This window comes from Nicrophorus vespilloides, unplaced genomic scaffold, assembly GCF_001412225.1.
Source record: "Nicrophorus vespilloides isolate i.1.1-1 unplaced genomic scaffold, Nicve_v1.0, whole genome shotgun sequence".
In the NCBI taxonomy this organism is placed as follows: domain Eukaryota; kingdom Metazoa; phylum Arthropoda; class Insecta; order Coleoptera; family Silphidae; genus Nicrophorus; species Nicrophorus vespilloides.
In genome coordinates, this window is record NW_017096341.1 from 22,179 (window position 1) to 40,291 (window position 18,113).

The window sequence follows — 18,113 nt, forward strand, 5'->3', positions numbered from 1 at the left end:
ATTTTCAACATAGGAAACAGTTTTTAAAAATAATTTAATTTAGGTGTCCTCCACCTTCGTTAATGCAAATCATGCATCTGACCTAAACGTTGTTCATTGCCGGAAATGTAAACAAGCAAAATTGTCGTATCCTTAAAATATCCCCCCTAGTAACGTTACATGCAGAACCTATAAATGTGTGATCTGCTGTATCTGCCAACTGTTTTGTTGGCCCTTACTTTTTTGAAGAAAACGATGCCAATGTTATAGATCTGACCTCACTATTCGGTTCATTTTATGTAGATGTTGCAAGTAAAATGTGTATAAAACTAAGTCTAACAAAAAAATCAGTAAAAAAAAAACCATAATTGCCCCTAATGAGGCAACAGCTGCAATGAACAGGACTTGGTCAGATGCAGGATTTGCGTTAAGTTATATTATCATATTTTTGGGACTCACGTAGAATATTGGAATTAAGATTTAAGAATGATGTGTGTAAAGACAAAGCTTTAGGTAATTGCAAAATTTGGTTGTATACTTGTCAAATATTTATATAAGATTATTATGGGACATTTTCTAAATATTTAAAATTATGTTATTGCTGAATAACAGTAGTGAAATATTCACCCCGATTAGCCTAAAACTGTATCTACATTATGAAAGTTTTTGATATTTAAGTGATAAAAAATGTAACATGGACACTAAAAAAATCCATTAAAATTTTCGATTTACGAATTTTTGATAATATGAATTAGATTTATTAAAATTCTGGAGCTTATATAACTATTTTTTTCTATTACTCTTAAAAACTTTGACAAAAATTTTCATACCAAGAATAAAAAAAAATAAATTTGTAATTATTTCTTTAGACTATTTTAACAAATATTATTATATAAAAGAAACAATAATATATGTAAACTTGAACATATATTATTGTTTCTTTTATATAATAATATTATGATTTTACTTAAAATTTCTGTTGCACGACAAATTGTACACATTTTTAGCAATTTTAGTACATTTTTAGATATTTTAAACATTTCATAGTTTGATTTGTATGAATTTTTACATGAACAATATTAATTTAATGAACCTTCCTGTCAGAACATATTTGCATATGCAAATTCATATATTAGTTATTCACAATAATTTAATTACATACATGAAACTCTTCCATATGGACGAAACAAAACCATAGAATTACACAAATTTCAATAAAACGTAATCATTAATTATATATGTTCATATTTCTATGTTTAAATTAATGGGAATTTACATGTAATTCACAATAAATATTATAAAAAAAATCATTTTTTTCATTATAAGTTTGAATATGCATTCAAACTTATAATGAAAAATAAATTGAAATCGTCAATTAATTCTTTCTGAAATAATTTCTATATGTAATTAATTTGTGACTTGTTGCAGCTTCTAAAAATTTGACTATCCAAATGAATGTTTTCCTTTAACTAATTTTTTAGTTAGTTAGTTTTAATTAGTGGTTTCTGCTACAAATTTAAATAATTAATTTGTAAATTCTCAAGTTATCATTACAAAAATGCAGAGTAAACGTTGTTTTTATAGAGAAAGTCAAATAAATTAATTTACAATAAATGTATATATGTAAATTAATTAATTACTATAAAAATGATAGAAAAAAAAGATGTTTTCAAGATGTTAATGTTTTCAAATTTCAATGGACATTTCCAAAATAGTAGAAAAAATAATTTTCAAAGATGTTTTCAAAAACGACAAAAAAATAGAAGTTTATAATTATGTGATATTTTCATGAATTGATAATTTGATTTAGTTGTTTCTTACTGCAACAATTTTGTTTATGTAAAGATTCTTAATTTATCATTAAAAAATATAGAGAAACGTTAATTTGAAAAAAATGTTGAATTATTATTGCCTGTAACAAATTTGTATGTGTAAATATTAAAAAAATTTACATATAATTTCGCATGAACAAATAACGGAAAAAATGTTGTTTATAAGAAGTTTTTCAATAATTATTGAAAAAGTCATACATGAAAATATATAAAAAATTGCAATTAATTTAACAATAAAAATATTCCTTTCAAGAAAGTTTTCAATTATTACAGGTTGTAATAAATTGGTGTAACTTGACGTTATTTGGAAGGTGATGGATGGGGTAGAAAGGAATGGTGGAACGGAACAAGCGGTCCGTGAAATGAATATAATACCTGTAATAATGAGGACGACTGTCTGCTTGACGCTCTTCATCCGAGGCAGTTGCACCAATTCCGAGTAGATAATAAGTAAATTGCTCAGCTGGGACGACATTCCAGTCAGCAGGAAGCTCTCCAGGAAACTCATCACCGTCAAGAAAAACTCCTGCAACAAACGAACATTCCTTCGTTCTCATCTCCCAACTCAACTCTTATTTATATATTTATATCTTCTATCTTAAAATGGACTTTAATCCTGCGTCACGTAACAATTGTAACAGAGGGCACACAATGCGGTCGCTTTCACGCCAGATCTAATTTCACTCACGTTCGCAACGTCGTCCCAAAGGGCGTAGATGAAAACAATCATCGATCCTGAGAGCGATAAGCAGCATTGGACTTTCAGGAAAACCAAACAGGAACGACGGAAGTACCAGTAAAAACTCAGTATCAGACCGGAGACGGCCGTCAGCAGCGTGCAAGTCGTGCATCCAATCAAGATTACGAATTGCCTCACTGGGATAACCTCGTTTTCCACCTTCAACATAAGAGATGGAGCGAAACATATTAGAATACAACACTGATTACAACATAGTTTTACATTAGCAAACAGATCGCTGGGGAAATTTAAAATGGAATCACTGAATGAAAAAAAAACTGAAAAGAAAATTTTTACTTATCAAATAATGTGAAATTTAAATTAAATTTATTTAACGATTATGTTAACATTGAATTTTAATGTTAATATTTTCCAATTCCGGACAAACCGTTTATTCCTCAGTCTCGACATTTTTTTTGTTATTCTCGGGATACGAGACAACTATTTTAGGCATTCCCGGGAAGACTCGGGACTCCACAAATTTAAAAAAATGAAAATATTTCCGTGTTATAATTAAAGTGAAAATGATAAAGTACATATTTTTAATATTTTTTAGTCCCGTGAAAATTTTCCCAAAATTTACGGGAAATTTGTCTCGGGAATTCCCTGTTGAGCAAAACTATACACTAGTCGATTCTAGTCAAGTAAGCGTAAATAGAGAAATACCTCGCATAGTACGGATTTTATTAATTTGGATGTATTTGTCTTTTTTTTATTTTATTCCTTGATTTTTATTAATTATCATCAACATAATTAATATTATTAAATATATAAATTTTATTTTGTTTGTGAAATCTCAATAGTTAGCAATTTGTTGTTTCGGAAGTGAGTTTGAGGTAGAAACAACGTTCACCTCGTACGATGTAAACTTTGCGGTTCAGCGGTTTGTTTAATCGTATTTTGAATGCATTTTAAGTTTTTGGTGGAGAGGAAGCTTTAAACCGTTCGATAACATAATTAGCGAAGGTGCAGGATGCGGACCTGAATATGAATGCAACGAGGATAAAATATGCAGCAGCACACACGAGGTTGCCGCTGTAAATTAAATTACAATCCTCGAATGGCCAGCAAATAGTTAATGTCTATTGTGAATTTCATATGCATAGTTAACAGCTCGTTTCATGAAAATTATACTTCTAAACAAAAATCATACGTATTCTAATTTTAATTAAGAAATAACTAAGATAATTCAAACATTTTTCTAGCATTGAAAAATATATGCAGACATATTCTGAACTAACTCAATTTAACCCATACGAAATGATTCTCCAGAAATTGTTGAAAAACAACAAGATATCAACATAGAAGAAATTGCAAGTCAAATCTCTTATTTGAGGCAAATCAGGATAAAGTAGAATTGAAAATAATCAAACTTCAAAATGATTTGTATTGAAAATTATAAAAAATGTATTTGGAAATACACAAAAATTCATGTTTTGCTTTCATTCGACGTGTTTTCTGATATGAATATTTACATATGAAAGTATACATTTATCTCCTCCATTGTATGATCCCGACTTTGAATATATTGCATTTGAATACATCAGCGATCTCATTAGAATTACTCTTATGTTAGTATTTTGTTAACTATACATTTTCTTGTTTTATAACAGATATTAAATAAATTTATATTTTTTGTCAGCTACAAAAAGGTCAAACTGGCCTGATATACAGTAATACCTAGCCTAGTGCGGGTAATAAGTTCCATCAATATCGTACTAATTGATGACATTAACTCTTTGCCAACGTCGCATTTTCAAATGTATTTCTGTAACATAGGTAGCGAGTCTGCAGAACTAACGTCAAAGCTTTTAGGTCTTCATCTGAAAAACCTCCGCTGTAATAGTGACCTTACATAAGCGAAATCTCCTGTGTAAAGCATAGGGCGGATATATCCGCCATACATAGGAAAAGGGTTAAAATCACTTAAAAATAATCTGTATAAAAAGTGACTTATCTAGATGAAGTACAAAAACGATCATTTATATAATTTATGTATAAAAAATAATTTTTAATACTAATTTTATACAATTTATTTTTATTTTGCTCAATTAAAATTCAGTTTGTTTTGAAATTTTCAAAGCCTATTATAGTGAATTAACTCAAATAATTAATCGAGAGAAATGACAAAAGTCGTGTAATTTTTTTTATTTTAAACTAAATCTAATTGAAACAGAAATGTATATCTCGATTTAAAAGGATTTAAATAATATAGAAAATAAATGCAGAATGATGTTAGCCATAAATAAGGGCCAATAGCTTTTGGTAAATGATAAATAAATAATAATCAAAAATTATATAAGTAAATTTTTTTGTATCCTGAATAATAATCGGAGAAAGTATTCACATTATGATATGATCTATATACAGATTTACATAAAAATTATGTTGAGCATAAAAAAAATTCATATAAAACAACGTCGGAACAGAAAATAATGAATAACAAACACTATTTCACCGCAAAAGTCAAAGATGAAACCTCTTTTTCCGCGCTCCGGTGATTCCAACAAACATGTAGAAATATATATTTCCGAATCCGGTATTTGCATTCCGCTGAAACTGAAATATTTACCCACCCGTTTCGATGCTTTCGTTTTGAAAAGGAATCCAATATTATTGTATATTGCGTTACGACTTTAATTGATTTCAGTATTTCCATTCCTCAAAAAATCGCATTGTTTTAACTTCTCCTTTAATTTCAATCTGTTTCATAGTTTGTTGTGCCTTTGTGCGAATAGATTATTTTCAAGCACAAAAGAAATTTATATTCATTTCCACTTAACGTAAAATCCCGGGAAGCGAGAGAAGTGAAACAGAATCGAGAATGGTTTTTGCGCGGTTAAAGGCAAAAGAATTTCCGCGATTTCATTGTTTGGAAGCTGAGCAGCTGCGTGGAATCGATGCAATTAATTTATTGTGCAGTCTCTACTTTTTTTTATGGAAACTCCATTCTGCTTCGGTAGAAATGTAAATACTACTTCTTCGTGGATATATTCAAGTATTCCAAGCAAATACAAACAATGATATACCTTCTCCATCGTTTATATATTTTACTTATATAGACATATGAAAATATGATATGACAAAAAAATAAAAATAAATATGATTTACTGAAATATACAAAAAAAAAATATAACAAAATATTTGGATTTATAAAATTTATTAACTTAACAGTTTTTTTTTGTTTATACGGTAAAACCTCTTTTAGCGCTTAGAACGCGTTACTAGATGACAAAATGAAACAGCGTTAAACATATGTAAATTTACAGCATTTTTTAGAATTCTAGTTATATCGAATCAGCGATAATCGAGGAAGCGCTAAACGAGGTTTTACTGTATTTATTTTTATAAACTATATCCATTATAATTATGTAATGTTACCTCCGCACTATACGAGAGTAGAACCTTAGGTCTCATTACTATATAGTAGTTAATTTTCATTTCATTTTTCTAGAACCAAAATTTTATTATAACTTTAGCAATTAAATATATAATTTCAGTTGTTAGTTTTGCTGAAGTTCCTTTTCAAGATAACCAATGGCAGTTTCTATAACTTTCATAACTTTAGCAATGACATGAATTCACAAGTTTTAACTTTTTACTACAATATTTTCAGCTGTCAGTTTAGCTTAAGCTTTTCTTCATGATAACCAATAGTACTTTCTATACCTTAGAGAATTTAAGCAATGATAAAAGACTGTAATTTACAAGTTTTAAATCTGCAGTAAAATATATAATTTCAGCTGTTAGTTTTGGTGAAGTTCTTTTTCAAGATAACCAATAGTAGTTTCTATACCTTTAGCAATAATTAAAGACATGAATTTACAAGTTTTAACTTTTTACTACAATAATTTCAGTTCTGGTGAAGTTTTTCTTCAAGATAACCTATAATAGTTTCTATACTTTTATAGCTATAGTAAGGATAAAAGACATGAATTTCTATACCTGCATAACTTTAGCAGTGATAAAAGAAATTAATCTAAAAGTTTCAAATTTCTACTAAAATATATATTTTCAGCTGTTCCTTTAGGTTAAGATTTTCTTCATGAAAACCTATAGTAGTTTCTATACCTGACATAACTTTAGCAATGATTAAAGAATCAATTTACAAGTTTCAACTTTGTAGTAAAATATATAATTTCAGCAGTCAGTTTTGGTTATTTTTTTTCTATTTTTACATAAATTTAGTAATGATAAAATGCAATAATTTTTAATTTGAAAGACAGCAACTTACAAGTTTTAATTTTGTAGTAAAATATATAATTTCAGCTGTCAGTTTTGGTTACATTTTTCTTCAGGACAAGAAATTGTAGTTTCCTTATCTTACATAACTTTAGCATTTTTTATTTTGTGCTAAAATATATTTGATCTGTCGTTTGTCTTTATTATACTTAATAGTATTTTCTATATTTTACATAACTGTAACAATCATAAAGGAAGTCAGTTTTGATTGATTTTTTTTACAGTAATTGCATAAGTTTTTACAGTTGAATTTCACCTATAAACTAAAAACTTTGGTTTTAGTATTTACGTTCGAATTATGAAATTTTCAAATGAATTTCATTTATTTTTTTAATCATAAATCACTCGACGTGTAAGTAGAAAACGATGTACTTAGGTAAACGACGATTTATCGTTGATAATGCTGCAATATTAAAGGCATTCGCGCACTTTGACGTGTGCGTGCGTGGCACGAGGAAAGCGCTTTCAATATATGAAATATTTTCGGTGAAAGCTTTCGCGGTGTGTTGCCAAATTAATGATTCACAAAGTGTACGCTATTATATATGTATATACATAGATTGGAATGAGGCGAGGGTTGTTTCGCACGGTGATATTTAATCTTCGAAGGGGAGAAAACCGCAATTTTGTTTTTCTCGTAGGACGAAATAAGGGAGAGGAACGACTTACGAATGACGGCTTCATTGTGAGCAGAATTGCGAACGTCCCGGATCTGGGGCACAGGCATCGTGTCCTCGACGGCTCCAAATTCCTGAAAAGTAAAAAATGAAAAGGGAAGTGAAAATCACGTAAACATGTACTTTATACTTATTTTATTTTCATCTTCCTTATATAAAAATACATAAATGTAAACTTCATGATTTATAGGTGTAGAAACATGTGTGATACTGTGATTCTTTCAAATTTTCTTCAAGAGTGTAGTAAAAAGTTCTTTACTTTATTTTATAACATGTAAGTAAATGTTATTATTATTATTTATACGTACATGGTTAGAACTTAAATAAAAAGTGTAACATTTTTAGTTTTTTTTTCTTTGTCCTTTTCTTTTGCAATAAATATTATTGTTAAGGCATAATTTTTTGAAAATTATAACAATTTATTTAAAAGAATGTTTTGCTTCTATTATAAACATTCCAATAAAAAAAATGGTTATTTCCAAAATTATTTATTATAAAGTAGTAATATTTTTATTAGTAATTATAATATATTAAAGAGTTAAAAAAGAACGCGTATACAAGAAATTGACATCAACGGTAAAACTTTATAGTATTAGCAATACCTCGAATAGTGAAATCGGACTAATCGAGAACTTTAAAACCGCATAAAAACAGCACAAAACGGGACTTGACTGAATAGAGGAAAATAAGATCATTTATGTAAAGATTGCGTACCGTACTATAATGAATCAAACCCGTACTGTGAGAGGTATACTTATATTATGCAAAGAATATTGTATTATTAAAGAATTTTACTATTTGTCTATTTTACAAAAATAGCTTTAATTTTTTGAAAATCCAATTTCATTTTTTTTTATAATTATTCTATATAAATTTTACAAATAAAAGTTTTATTATTATGTCTCTTTCATTGTACATTTTGCGAGATGAAATCCTTGTATAATGCAGAGAATATATTTTGTTGCTTTTAATTAAATATATAGTTTAATTCTTACTTTATATTCCATTTTTTACCTCTCAGAATGAATTATATATTTTATTATTAATATTGTATTGTATTTGTATGTTTTAGTAAATATTATTAATATTTATCAGAATAATTATAAATACAATAACTTTTTTAGCTATTGTCCAATATATTCTTTTAGTTCGTACATTGTACTACAAACTTTTGTACATATAATATCCCATAGGATTCGTCTTCACCGCAAGGGATCAAATCTCTAGTCGATCTTTTAGTTCTTGTAGTTTATTACTATGTCTTTTCTTATTAATCAGAAAAAATGAAAATTCTTGTCTAATACTTAAAATTACACATAACATTTACAAATAAATTTAGATGTAAAGTAACGTAAAATCTATTTAAGAAATCAAAATAAAAATACGTATAAAATATCTATTGACCCCATTCCATTTTCAATAAAATGTTAATACATACTGAATTAGCAATACATTCGTCAATGAATTATTTTTTTATATTTGAATTTATTTTGTACCAATTACATTGTTTATTTGTATCAAACCATTTTTTGGTATGGAATTCAATAAATTATAGTATATTATTTCGTACTATAAAGAACTTTTTGGACGAATTTAAGTAAAAATAGCAATTATTAAGCAATTTTTATATAATTGACATACAGAGGAACCTCGTTAACGAGTTTAATCCGTTTCCGGATTTTTACTCGTATAGTGAAATATTCGTATATTGAAACACGTTTTTCCATATAAACTAATGTGAATTACATTGTAAAACACATTTTCCCATATAAATTAATGTAAATTACGATAATGTGTTCCTTGCCGGAAAAAAAGTATAACTTGGTCTCGATTTTTAATGATTTTACTTTTCATATCTGTGGTTATTTTTAATCGTTGGCTTTTTATTTGAAGGCATGCAAGTGTTATTAAATTTTGTACAAAAAAAAACACACATAACATGTCTGAACACAAGTTTGAAAATGTTGTGATCACAAAAACTGTTTTCCAATTCATAGACAGTAAAGTAAGTTTATATTTGTTTGTATTACTTATATCAATTCGGGGACTTATACTCTTTATACTTATAATATTTGTTTATATAAAAAAGCGTACATAGTGTATATATGATAATGGTTGGACATAATACATTTGTGTTTTGCATTTACAGAAAACACAAATTATATTTGCAAAGTATCCGCATTAAACAATGATGGTTAATAGATTCAAAAATACACATAATATGTGTGCACAAGTTTAAAAAACAAGGTAGCTGGCTCACAATCCGGGACTTCTCTTCTCATCGTCACTCGTTATGTGAAACATCGCTCGTTAAGCGAGTCATTTTTATTACAATTAATTTTACTCGTTAAGCGAAATGCTCGTTATGTGAGGTGCTCGTTAAGCAAGGTTTCACTGTAGTTTAAAGTAGAAATATTTGATCCTATGAAGAAAACTTCAATTATTGATTGTAAATATGTAAAATCAAATATTTCCTCTTGCAAATACATCTAATATTTATGTAGACGCTATGAAATTTTCTTTTTAGTACACGGATATCTGGTTATATCCACTGGAAGTTATAAAATAGATATTTCTGGAATCGCGTGTACGTGTAGCGTGGTAAATACGAGACGAACGAGAATTTACTATTGGCGAAGAAAGGAAAAAAACGAGGTGATTGAAAAAGAAAGAAAAGGAAATAATAATAAAACCGGAGCGAAATCCTCGCGGTTCGAGTCAATATTGGAGGTGTCTATAGATTTAAGGTGGATTTATAAACGGCACGGATCTGGAATTTACACGTCGTGACCACACACATACCCATAACTTTTCAAATACACTCATCCGTTACAATGGACGCATTCATTTGGAAGAAGAAAAAATGCCCGGCAAAGGGTGAAACGCTATAAAACATTTTTTTTATCTGCGACGCAGGTCCATATTTTCGAATACTAAAAGAATGTATTCAATAAACCGATTTAGATACATCATGTCAGATTGAACATAGCTTTGAATTTTTCAGAACAAAATTTAGATTTTTTTTTAAATTATATATGTATATAAGCTTACTTTTTACTTTATATTAAAAGTATAATTTTGAACTAGTAAAATTATTAATAGATTTATTATTTTTTGTAATTGATAAAAAAAAATCATTTTTCAAAGATAATTGTCAATTAACGTGTCAAATATAAGAATGTAGGTCGGTTAGTCGGAATGTAATCAATTTAGAAATATTAAAATTCATCAATAAAACTTACATTTTACTTATATGATTTTGATGTAGTAAAATTATTAACAGATATTATTTTCAATTATAAAACTCTGATGCGATACTTGGCAAGTAATTATAAATACTTCCATAAGTATTTATAGATCGATTAGTATGAGAGTAGGAGGTCTATATCAGAGATACTTGCCAAGTAAATTGTCAAGTATATCGTATACTTTTATAAGTAGTTGTAGATCGCTCGGTCCATATTTTCGGGCACTAAAATAATGTACGCCAATTTGCATACATCATTTTAAATTGGAGATAGATCTAAAGTTTTCTGAACCACATTATACAAGAAAAAAATTAAAAAATATACAAAAACTTAGTTTCAATTTAGTATTAAATGAATATTTTCATCAAGTCAAATTACTTAAAAAATCTAGTATCCTTGCTTTGCTATGCGATACTTGCCAAGTAACACATCAAGTACCTGAATTTTCATAAGGATTTAAAGCCTAAAGCTTTCAATTGATTTTTTTTTATTATGTAGTAACTTGACAAGTAAAGACTACTATGTAACCAAATTATATATACTTCAATACGTATTTGTAACCTAAGCATAATAAAATAGTCACTGTTAAATATGCTCAAGCATTTGAAAGATTTCGTTAGTATACTTGATATATAAAGACTAATATGTAGAGATCAATGAAATTATTAAAAAAAAACTTTATAATTTCATTGCTATGTAATATACTTAACAATTAAACTACTAATATTAAAAGTGATCTTAAAAAATATTAAAGATTACAATGTACTACCCGATACTTGCCAAGTATCTTGTCATATATATATACTTTTACAAGTATTTGTAACCTAAGAATAACAAAATTCTCATTGTTAATTATAGGATGTTTATAACCTTTGAACGCCGGAATTAATTCATAAAAAAAAACTAATTTGTATCATACAAAACTTCCTAATTAACTATCACCTACTATTAACTTTTCTTGTTACACTAACAGTTGGCATCAAGTGTATATTTTAAGATAGGAATAAACTAAATATGCTACATCCGCAGTATGTCGCAGCGTTTGGCGTTAAGAGGTTAAGCAAGAAGATTGATCTTGTTATTTTAATAGTTAGTACATGTTACTTGACAAGTAAATACTGATGTGTAGTCGAAATATTATATAAATATATTTTTAATTGTAATTTTAACATGGTGTTAAATTAAAATTAATATGAAACTCAAAAACACAGTTGATATAATAAATCAAAGCTGAAATGTGTGTGATTACATTTTGACGTTATTGCTCATGGCCATATCCATGGATGCATGATGCAATTGGAATCAGGAATATTCGCACTCGATTATGTACAGTCTCTATGCATGTGTTTATATATCTATATACATGTGTATATATATATGTGTCTGTGAGTGTTGGTGCACGTGTACGCTGCATGTCCAGCATGATTATGTAATTTCGTCGTATTACCTTGTTAGGCAAGATTGGGTGTCCCATGAATAGCCGTAACTGGCGTAATCCGCGACTCCGCACACGATCTTCCATGAGTCCGGCGGTGATTCGTTCTTCACCTGGTGATTGAACTCCATGGTGAAAAGACCGTCTGACAGGTTACCGCTCTGCTCGCTTCCGTTGTGCTTTAGCCAAGCAGTCGCAATATTCGAAATCACCTCGTAATCCATTTCGATTCCATCTCTGAAAAATTACAAAAAAACACAAAAAAAATAATTTTATTCCAATTTAATTTCAATAAAAGTTACAAGTAATATTTTCAAATATAAATATATTTAAATAGGCAGTGTAATATGACATAATGCAATGTCATAAAAGAAGCGTTACTATTTAATTTTGCCGACAATTTTGTTTTTTTTTTCTTAACTTAAAGACTTCAAAGCTTGAAGACTTCAAAAGTTTTTATTATATAAATATTTAAAAAAAAATATACAATATAAAAAAAATATCTATTGTAATCATGATGTATAGTATACAATTCCAGTAATAATTGAGCAATAAAAATGAAAATACTGAAAAACAAACTTTATATGAAAATACTTAATACAATAAATCCATAAATTAAATAATTCCAGCTGCAGGATAATCCAATTTAATTGGATTACAGAAAACGCGGTAATTGATTACTGATTGAAAATATTTATCGAGTTTTGTCTGGTATGAACATTTGTAAATTATGTTTTATTGTTATTTGGAAGTTAACTAAATATTGGAGTTCTTTTGATTTAATGTTATTATAAAATTAATTAATTTAATTTATAACAGAACATTAGTTTATTATAGGTTTCTGAATGTAATTTAGCTTTTTTTAAATCAATATAGATTAATAACTTATTATTTCATTTTTTTGGTTGTATTTGTATTAAATTTTGAAAAAAAAAAATAAAAGTTTTTCAATCAATTTCATTATTTTGTAACTATTAAGTAACACTATTAACTAACATTAAAAGCTTTAGATTTTTATTCACAATCGTAATACAGTTAACGTACGTAACAAATTATCTTATACTAAGCAATTATACATTAAGTGAACGATACATTTTCTTAAATATTAATATTTGATTTCTTTGTACACACTTCTCATCGTTCGCACTAACGTACTAGATCAGAGGTTCCCAAACTTTTTTGTGTTGTAGACCCCTTGCCATGTTTTTCGGTTTTGGGTAGACCCCCTACTTACACTGCGTTCATTCAAACGTACACTTGACTAAATTAATTAAAATCTATATTCTATTTTGTCAAATATTAAAAATACTAACATAGCAATATACCAAAATTATTGTTTCAAAGTGACAGATGTCAATCTTTCGATAATTCTATCGGTGGTAATACAAAATTTATTTATTTTTATATGGATAATTATTTATATATTCTGGATAACTTCATATTATAAAATATTTTATAGTATTTATATTAATATTTATTTTTTTGTATACACTTCTTTTCGTACGCACTAACGTACTCGACGTTAATTCAAACGTGCACTTTACCATCATATTCGGAAATATTTTAATTAACACTTTAATGAACTAAAGCAATATTTATATCTCCACTGGATGATTTTGTAGAAAACTTTAATTAATCAGTTTAAATGTTCTGTTTTAGTGCATTTGAAAAGCGGAGGAGAGACAATTTGCATCAAAGAGAGAATCGCACAGCATTCTATACAGTACCACAAACATCATGTACACTTGTATGCGGATATGCAAATATACAAACGTGATAAAGGCTTTGCTGCACCAGAAAAAAAAAGAGATAGTAGTGACAGCCAGTAAATAGCTTTGACTTTGACCGACATTACATCGAATATTACTCGCATCAAACAGGCGCAGCACGGCAATCATCAAATCCGAATTGCATGTGCTTCATTAGGGAAACTAAATTATGTGTTTCACGTTTCTACAAGTTATACATAAATATTCAACATATTACAAAGTTGTAATACAGTATTACATTAACATTTAATGTTTTAAACATACTTTTTTTTGTAATTAAACTCATACACGATTAACAAATTGGATGCGTTCTACAAAATTAGTGTTTAACTTAGTTAATACTTCTGTTTCAGAGAAAAACAGTCAGAAAATAAGTTTTATTATATAAACTACCATATACTATGGCTCTGTTATCAGACGTACGATTAGCCGAGTAATTAGTCAGTAATGTATATCTAATTAGTAACATTATGAGATGAGGGATGAAATATTACGTCTAATACAAAATTACTTCGTTAAGCGAATATTTCATAAAGAAAATATAGTATTTTTTGGAACAAAGTAAACTTTCATTATATAAACTTTGTAATATAGAGGCTTCGTTATTAAAGGTAACGTTAACCGAGGTTTTCAGTAATGTTTACTTAGTTAGTAACAAAATGGATGAATTTAATTATGAGAGATGAAATATTACTTGTAGTACAACATTAATTCGTAAATAGAAACGTCGTTTTAAGAGATAAAAAGATAGAATGGGGATACGTTCTTTCGTAAAGAAAATACAGTGTTTTTAAAACTAAGAAAAATTTTATTAAATAAACTTTGCTGAATCGAGGCTTCTTTATTGGACTAATGCATTATTGAATTATGAGAGATGAAATGTTACGTATGATACTAAATTATTTCGTTAAAATGCAGTGTTTTTTTTTTTAGTACAAAGAAAATATTCATTAATTTCATTTATTCGTTATTAGAGATAACGTTAACCGTTGATGTGGTATTGTGGTATTGACCTAGTTAGTAACATTATGGATGAATTAATGTTTTAATGAAATATTACATATAGTACAAAAATATTTTGTTAAACGAAACTTTGTTTTCAGAAGTGTTTTTATTTGATGAAAGAAAAGTTTTATTCTATATGAGGATTCGTTATTTGGGGAAAAGTTAACCGGGGTATGAATCCATTATAGATTATATGACTTATTATATTATCAAACTTTTCAGTAAATTTATTCTTGATACGAAATATATGTATGAAATTTGATATTTCTTTTGTAAATCTAGTATTTTAATATTTTGTAAAATGAGAGTTAAAACTGATGTATTTAGTAATGTACACCTAGTTATGGACGAATGTATGTTCTAATTATGAGAGATGAAATATTAGAAAATGAAAATATAGTAGATGATGTGTGGGGGTGGAAATGAATACTTGAAAACGGTGCCTTGAGTAGAGCTCGGCAACGTACGTTGTTGTTATATTATGATCATGTTAATGCTATAAAGTATGTATGAAGGGCTGTTTTAGTGGTGGTAGTAGTAATAGTAGTAGTATATACTTACTTGAGCCGGATGGCGGATCTTTGGGGCAGGAAGGCGGATAAATTCCTGTAAACCACGACCGCTAATGTTGCAGATTTATTTGGCGAGGCGAAGTAACGTTGAGGGAGTGCCAGATGTAATTTATAAGAGAACCACGTTGGGTAGCTGCAAGAACCACATACAAATACACACACACATATATAGTCTATACATAAAATACACATATAAGCGCATGCACATGGAGCGATGATAAGATGTAAGTGACAATCCTGGTAGTAAGCCAAAGGGATGAGGGAGAGGAGAACAGTATCATCTATCTCAAAAAATATAGGAAGAAAATGTAACGAGGCCAAAAAAAATAGAGGATCGAGAGAGGGTTGCATGTCGGAGTGAAGCGTTCCTCACTCCTTCCTTCGCATAATTTACATGTGAATTACGCGACAACACTTTATTATAACATGTGGAGGCTTTTTATTACAGTATCTTGGCTTCCTCGCTGCGGAAGGCTCTTAGAAACTGAGTGCTCCAAAAGATCAAAGAAAAAACTATTGAAGAAAGTGTAATACGAAATTGCGTATAATTTTTTATCCTAGGATATTATAAATAACATTATGATTTATTTTAGAATTATCAGAGTACACGCATATTTTTATTCATATTGAATTTATCATTTTTTACTAATATACTGTATTTACTGCATTTGTTTAGACTATAAGACGCACCTCATGAAAGCTTTTTTGTATACTAATTTCTTTAATCGTACTCGACGTTCATACAAACGTTCACTTCATCGTCATTCCTTTTATCATATTCCACATTTTACAAAAAGTATATATTATCATTTCAATCCAAAACGCAATAATATAAGCTTCGATCAGTCCGGTTTGAAAATTTCAAAAGAAACTAAATTTTTATTGAATAATCATTTATTTTCGTCAAGTCTCTTAGTGTGCAGTTTATTATTATGCGACTTTACAGTCATAGAATAGTCTGGTTTCAAGCAGCTCGAGATAATGGTAAAATCGATTACCCGTACTATGCGAGACATTGCTGTATATGTATTATTTTAATGTGTACAAAAAAATGACTTTACTATAATTTTATCAATATCTCCAAATCTCTTTCACTATGTAAAAAGGTACGATTTATAATCTGAAAAATATGTATATTGAATCATATAGATTTTATTATACGTTGTAAATTTTCATAGAAAAAAAACAATTATTTATATACTATTTTCATTTTGTCATAATATTTCATAGTAAATAAAAACTTACATATTAAGTTTTTTTTTAATTATTACTAGAAAACTTTCATGAAATGTACATGTGTAGTAAATATGAATAAATTATTGATTTATATACATTTATTTTTACAATTTAGTTAGAATTCAATTTACGTATTTCAATAATGCGTAAATGATTAATTATTGTTCTGTAACAAATATGTTCGATAATACGTACATGACTATTTAATTTTGAATACTAACAATATTAGATAATAGTTTTTCAATACTGCTTGGAAAAAATAATGTTACTAATTTATGATAAATATATAGGCATCGTTCAATTACGATACATTCGATAATACGTACATGATTAATAACTATTGTTTGTTCACAGAAACGTACAAAAATATCAATAAAATAATGCCAGGAATTAGTTGGTATCTATTCTAGAATCTAGTCAGATTAAGAATTTCCTCTCAAAAATTCCATTATAATAATACAAAATAATATCACGGTCTGACGATAATTTAATATATTTTTAAGCATGGACATATCTATAAGAAAATAAAGATGGGTTCATTGTTAAAGTGTATGAAAATAAAGAATTGAGCGAACGAAGAAATACATTCATTTACCGTACAAAAAGTTATGAATACCAACTATTCTGTAATAGTTCTATACTGTGTAACTTCAATATTTTTCACTGTATAAATAATTTATATATTTAATAAAAAAATGATATAAAATCATCACAAAATACCGAAGTGATAAAAAATATAATTTATATATGTACGCAGATACCGGAAAAGTGTACGTTCGTAATAACGTCAATCAAATACTTTTAATAGATAATACATAAACAAAAGAATGTTTGTATAATAATCCATCGTATTTAAAAGTTGTAGTCATTAAGTTGCATTCAAAACCGATGAATACGGAATGGAAATTACACACTACTAATTATATACTTGTTTTTCTATATTTAATTACGCTTCAGCGAAACGCCATGAGAATTATAACAAATTGCGTTCAATAAATACATAACATTATCGAAGAGAAAGGAGAAAATAAAGGAAACAATAACATCTACCGACCGATAAATTCAATATTAATTACAGTTTATGCGGTATACTATAATTTAAATTAGTTTAATTAATTGTATATTGAATCAATGGAATAAACCAGTTTGTTTATTTAATAGTTAAATTGCGTTTTCACATTGGGACTACTGCAGCTATTGGAAATTGCTTTTCACAAATATGTAATATAAATTCTGTTGTATTTCCCATAATCTATTTTAACGTGAATTATAAATAATTTGATGTGAAATGTATTTTTTTGTAATCATTTATATTCAATTATAATTTGTCAAAAAAAAGTCTTTTACACTGTTTTTTTTTCAAAAATTAATAAGGAAAT

At 27.7% G+C, this 18,113-nt stretch overlaps 1 protein-coding gene across 1 annotated transcript in view; it reads right to left on the reverse strand.

Moving 5' to 3' along the window:
• LOC108556710 (adhesion G protein-coupled receptor F5-like) overlaps positions 1 to 15,631 on the reverse strand; it is a gene marked incomplete at its 5' end in the record, with an annotated part of 35,669 nt that extends 20,038 nt beyond the window's left edge. The window contains 5 exon segments of the mRNA XM_017912920.1: positions 2,187 to 2,337; positions 2,500 to 2,709; positions 7,462 to 7,543; positions 12,165 to 12,389; positions 15,488 to 15,631. Of these exon segments, the coding sequence (XP_017768409.1) occupies positions 2,187 to 2,337; positions 2,500 to 2,709; positions 7,462 to 7,543; positions 12,165 to 12,389; positions 15,488 to 15,631 (812 nt within the window).
• Positions 15,632 to 18,113: the final 2,482 nt, after the last annotated feature.